Source organism: Lucilia cuprina, chromosome 4, assembly GCF_022045245.1.
Source record: "Lucilia cuprina isolate Lc7/37 chromosome 4, ASM2204524v1, whole genome shotgun sequence".
Classification (NCBI taxonomy): Eukaryota; Metazoa; Arthropoda; class Insecta; order Diptera; family Calliphoridae; genus Lucilia; species Lucilia cuprina.
This window is the reverse complement of record NC_060952.1, coordinates 3,455,263-3,461,560: the sequence shown is the minus strand read 5'-3', so window position 1 is coordinate 3,461,560 and position 6,298 is coordinate 3,455,263. Positions and strand designations below refer to the sequence as shown.

The 6,298-nt window shown below is 32.8% G+C and overlaps 1 protein-coding gene across 1 annotated transcript; it reads left to right on the top strand.

Moving 5' to 3' along the window:
• Window positions 1–340: 340 nt before the first annotated feature.
• Window positions 341–5,888, top strand: LOC111690566 (solute carrier family 25 member 45). The gene is made up of 6 exons (XM_023453071.2): window positions 341–650; window positions 4,595–4,707; window positions 4,802–5,042; window positions 5,100–5,214; window positions 5,289–5,556; window positions 5,659–5,888. The coding sequence occupies exons 1-6, from the start codon at window positions 608–610 to the stop codon at window positions 5,809–5,811; spliced, it is 933 nt and encodes a 310-aa protein (XP_023308839.1). The 5' UTR covers window positions 341–607; the 3' UTR covers window positions 5,812–5,888.
• The last annotated feature ends 410 nt before the right edge of the window (window positions 5,889–6,298 follow it).

The window sequence follows — 6,298 nt, the reverse complement described above, 5'->3', positions numbered from 1 at the left end:
TATTTCATCTAGCCTTATAAAGCTTTGAGCTCTAGTATCTCTGCAAAAATCAGTATAATTTAATTTTATATAAGACTGATGATAATGCAGATTTCATGAGAACAAATGCATATTATTTTCCCCATTATAATGGTATTTATTTATATTTATATTTATTATATTTCTCTTTTATTTTATTATATTTCTCTTTTATTTTATCACCATTAACATTCTCTTAAATTAAGGACAATTTGTTTACATAGCAATATTTTTAAGCACATTTTATTTTAATAACAGAAAGCTTTTTGCTAAATGAAAAGAAAACTTTTTTCGTTTTGACATTTGTAAAAAAAAAAACAAAAACTGCACAACTTATTTAGTTGTTAATTAGCGCAGTTTCGGTAGAGTCAGTCGTCCCCTGCTATGGGGTTGTTCATTCATTAAACATAGAAAAGTGCATTAGGCAATTAGAAAATATTTACATAAATTCATTTATTTAGTTTTAAAATTTCATCATAATAAGATTTATTACGGAAATGAAAATGTGTGGCAGAGAAAATTGAAAACAAATAAGAGAATTACAAATAAAAATAATAAATAAAATAATTGAAAAATAAAATAAATAAAAATGAAAGAAAGTTATTGTGATTTTATGGCTGGTTGTTTTGGTGGCAAGTGAAATTAAATATTAAAAAAATAAAAATCATAATAATAATAATGCATTCTAACACAATATAATTTAACACACACGAGTTAATAATAAAATAAATTAACTTATTGTGCACTTTCACTTGCATGGTGATGTAATAAAATGTATTTAAAAAAAAAAAAGAAAAATAATCATTGATATTCTTTAATTATTGTTTGTTTGTTTTAAACAAACTATTTAGTTGTGTGGAAATGTTTCCAAAATTTCCTTAACCTTCCTTCAGTGCGTAACGAAATAGTTGGTCAAGTTCATGTTTGGCGCCCGTGATCTCTTTTTATTTTATTTAAAACAATAAATATTCTCAATTCCTCTCCTTCCAATCTCCCACTTTTAGAAAAACCTACGTTATACTCTTATAAATATGTATGTATATGTTTTTGTAGACAAATATGTCTAACGGTTGTTGCAATTCTCGAACAGTGTTATCGTTTTAATTTACAATTATTCGATTAGTGATTAACCGTTAAAAAAATGGCGTGTTATTGGTGACATCATTATAAAATGACGTATAAAGTTTTCAGAAGTAAATACAGAAAATGAATATGATATCAGTTCTTATGAATTTTGTTTTATTTGATATAAAATATGTTGTTTTAAGTGGGTTTAAGTCCAATTATGAACTGAAAAAAATTAGTACTTATTTTATATTTTTAAGACATTGCAATTATTCAAATAAAAGTTATTTTCGGAAGTGGTCTTTATATGAAAGCTATGATCAATTATTGGACCGACCCGATATTTTAAAAATATATGCAATTTAATTTTTTCACGAATTTCGGAAGGGAATTTCTGGTATTTCGGGGATTTTTGTGAATGGATCATAAACCTACATTTTTCAATTTCGTTATAATTTTGGTTCAAGATGTCTAAATAATACTAGATTCGAAATGAAATACGTAAATTGGATTAGACTAATATTTACCCACAGCTAGAAGTCAATTAGGGCGATATCTGGTGCTTAGGTGAAATCAAATAACTATTGGATTGTAAGAAAGCTTTAACTGAATGCTTTTCTTGAGCTTTAAGCTAGAGTCGGCAATGTTGCTAGAGGTAGTTATAGGTCATTCCATAGAGTGATCCTACCAGAGAAAGTCTAAAGTTGATGTGATAGTACGTTTTTTGAGTGGATACACAGGATTGCGGGTACAAATATACAATATTGGACGTGCAGATTTCCAAATAAGTGGATCACAATAAATCTTTAAAATCATCATCTTCATTGATCACTATTTTTTTTGGTTTTCGCCAATAAACATTTAATCGATGTACACGAATAAACCTTCAATCGAATTGCTATAAACACTAACACAAACACGTACATTTTTAAATTTTTATTAACGTAATTAGTGGCAAAGCACGTTGCTGCAATTTTTTTTCGATCTTATTCTTTTTTCTTGGCAGATGTTTCTTGATCTATAATAACAAGTGGCTGCAGCATGAGAATTAGCTAGTTGTTTGTTATATTAGGCTAGACTATTGCAAATATTTTGTTTATAATAATTGTATTTATTTGTTCATAATTTACATGCATAAATAATTTAGTATTAATTAGGTACAAATATAAAAAAACTTTTGTAAACATGCGCACAGTGTCTCCATATAGTAATGATTTGGAACCATTTTAAATTTGATATATTTTGTGTAATATTTCTATCACATGTCTTCTAGTAAATAAAAACGTATTTTTATCCCGTATTCCCGTGTTAAGTGGAATTTGTGTGATTAAGATTAAAGGCGTCAATGACATGATTTTGGTTATATGGGTTATATATAAAATGATTTTTAAACTTTTATCCGACACTTGAAATTTTCTATTAATATAAAAGTAGCAATAGTCGAACAGTTTGTAATATATGTATGTAACTGAACGTTTGCTGAAAATGTTACAGAGCTGCGGAATGATTTTAAAATCTTCTTGTTAATTGGCATTATGTGTACAGTGTTTGTGTATGTGCGTGTATTAATTTGCATCTATAATATTCTATATGGCGGTAGAAGAAAATAAAGGAAACATACATATATACTATGTACATAATTTGAAAGCACACGCAACAATATTGGTAAAAGTGTATTGACTTTCACATTTAAAATGGGCATGTTTGCGGAATTAAGGGGAAGAAATTTTTTCAAAATATTTTATCTGATGATGTGCATTCTTGGTATTGCCTGTAAAAATGAGTGTGCCAACTGCTGCAAATTGAGCATAATTATGATTGGGATTAAACAATGTAAATTTGGCAGGAATAATAATTGAACAAGAGAACCACATAATCTGGAGCCACTGGCATTGTTAAGCTGCAGGAGAAGTCCCTTCGAGTGCACGAGGTGGTTGAATGTAGAGAGTTTTAACGTGAGCAACTGCCTGACGGCCTTATCTCACGGTGGTGTTTTTCATCCATTGGGTAGACTTGAGAACGGTCTACCATCGCCTCTTTGTTCTTCAATGAAGAACGCTGGTGGCAATATTTGTACATTGGTTCTGACCGGTTCATGCACAAGTACTTTGCTGGAGTATTATAGCTACTTATTTAATCTCTTGAGCATTAGATGGCCTCTGTTGATTCGGCAACAGCAGTAGTGACGTAACCGGTAGGCCGAAGTACGATCACTTACTCACAGGGACACACCGTGGTAATTCTGATATGAACAGAGTAAACATATATGGACAAGGAGGAAAAATTCAATGGTATCAAATGAATATAATACCTTTCATCCATCATCTTTCAACACAGCACACATCTCATTTATACGACACATTCATAAGAGAAAAACACATTCATTTGGTAGACGGGTGGGGTAAAGCCCTCCGAACCTCACATTCATCCTGTTCTGTTCATTCATTTATCTACTGTTTTCGGCAACAGCACTAAACTTATCTCGAAATATTGACTATTATCATGCATCAGTCTTTTAACCGCCACTTACTCTCCCCGCGAATTTGGGTTTAAACCACAGCCACTACGTGGATCCCGAAGGAACCTCAACCAACTGACCAGCCAGGACATAGTCCTGCGGACAACTGGCCACCCGTAGTACCACATTATGCGGTGCTCTGGTCTGACCTCTGGCAATATATGCAAGGACTAAGCCAAACAGTAGACTGTAACCAATTTTTCAGTCCCGGTCAGGCTAAAGACTCTTTATACCCCGGGATTGCAATAACACCAAGGCGGAGGTCTCGCCAAGGTAACATGCCCCCAGGGGGTGCACGAGGTGCTTACGGTTTAAACCCAAATTCGCGTGATCTGAGTGTCACTTAAAAGACTGAAGCACGATGAAGTCTAAAATTCTGTATAAGTTCGGTGCTGCTTACGAAGTAAACAGATACTCCACAGAGGAGTGACTGTGGGACTGTTGAAAATGAGTTGCTTTTAAATGTATATGATACAGGATGAATGTAGGGGTATACGGGCCTTCCCCCGCCCGTCTGTCGGATGTTCTTCTTAATGGAAGTATCGGATGAATAAGAAGTGTACCGGATTGAATGGTGATGGATGATTTTTTACAAGGAAGGTATTTTTCTTATACACAAAGATGGGTTACAAGGAGAAAAAGTACCACCGTTAAAATAAGTCACTTTGACTTCTTTCCCGATATTGCATAATTTTACTTTGACCCTTACGGGTTAACATTTAGAAATACTCAGGTTTCTAATTAAATTTTATATTCTGGCGTTACACCCCTATTGGAAGTCTGTCAATATATGTCTAATTTAATGATTTGTTGAATGTTGAAACACAAGCAATTATTTCAGAAAAATATAAAAATACATTTCGCACATATTGTGACTAACATTGCCTGACAATTGAATGATCAAAAATTATCTCTAAAGATCTAAAGAACAAAGAGAAAACCAATTAAAATAAAATAATATATAAGAATACATTTTTCAAAAACCCCTTACAGGTGCTTGTGGAGTATTAATAGCGCATCCTTTGGACACTATAAAAACATGGCAGCAGGCTTCAAATACCTCAGTACCCACAGCCACGCAACAGATCTACAAACGTAATAGAGGGGTAAGTAAAGAGTTTTTTATTGATATATAAAATGTAATTAATTTCTTTTAAAAAAATTTAATTAATTTCTTTTAAACTAAATCAACTCCTCTAGATCAATGGATTCTATAGGGGCATGTTTTTTCCATTTGTCACAACGGGAGCCATTAATTCGATTTTATTTGGCGTCTATGGCAATCATTTGCGGCAGCTGAGAATGGTTTGTCACAGTGACTATCAACGGGAACAATTGGAGGATAAAAATATATTTGTGGCCGGTTCGGTGGCAGGTTTTGTACAATCCTTCATAGCCTGTCCCATAGAATTGATAAAAGTGCGTCTACAGACCCAACATTGTAAGTACTAAATGAGATTAAAATTGTGAAATGTTTAAAAATCTCTTTAATTTTTAGTTTACAGCGATTACGTCTATGGCATACGCAGAACCACTTATGGTACGTTTAAAAAGATCTTACAAACTGATGGTATATCGGGACTTTATCGCGGCTTAATACCCATGATGTGTCGGTAGATTTTCGAACATTTTTGTGTGAATCCTTATAGGGACAGATTGTTTAAAATTTTATTATTTATACTTCTAGTGATGTCTTCCCTTATGGTATTTATATGTTGGCTTATCGTCATACAACTACGTATATAGATGAAACTGAATTTGTACAAAATCGTCGGCGTTTGCGCAAAGATGATGAGGCTAAAGTGGATTTTGTGGTAACAACATTGGCAGGCGCCTGGGCTGGTATTTTATCGTGGGTGTGTGTTATACCATTCGATGTGGTTAAGACCATAATGCAGGCTGAAGAAAGTCGTCAATATCGTAATATTTGGCATTGTCTATCGAAGAATTTTAAGGTAAATGAAATCTTTATATTTATTGCAAAGCAAATTCCAAGATAGTTGAATTCTGTTACGAGTTCGAATCGAAATTAAAGTTGTTGTGTTTTCTCCTTACAGCGTTATGGTTGGCGTAGATTATTCCGCGGCAGTTGGATGCTGGTGGTTCGTGCTATACCCTTTAATGCCGCTACCTTTGTGGGCTACGAATATGCTCTCGAATGGTGTCATAAAGTTTGGCATGTACAAAAATCTGCCCCAAAATTTATTTAAGTTCTAAGTTTTATAATTTTTAATTGGTAAAAAATCAATATTGGCTGTGTAAATTAAATAAAATTTTTAGAAATATGCATATAAAATGATTTTTATATAAAAATATTGGAAAAAAAACTTCCCATACCGGGAATCGAACCCGGGCCTTCTGGGTGAAAGCCAGATATCCTAGCCACTAGACCATATGGGATATGAGAACTGCAATCAATATTATTAATGCAGTTGTACTAGTTTAGCTGCAGTTTTATAAAACGTACAGAAATGTACGAAAAGCTTTAGAAATTCAGCCACCCTAATTTGCTGTAGAGCTTAAAAAACAAAAGCTAATTGAAATTACACAAATGTATGTTTTTTACACTCATAGTGCACACTTTTCCTTCTAAACTTTTTCATTGAAATAAAGCTCTATGGACATAAGGGGTGCTAGACACTGATTAGCAAAAAGCTTCTTTTTTGGATTAGGTTTTAATGTTTACTAAATAAGTTT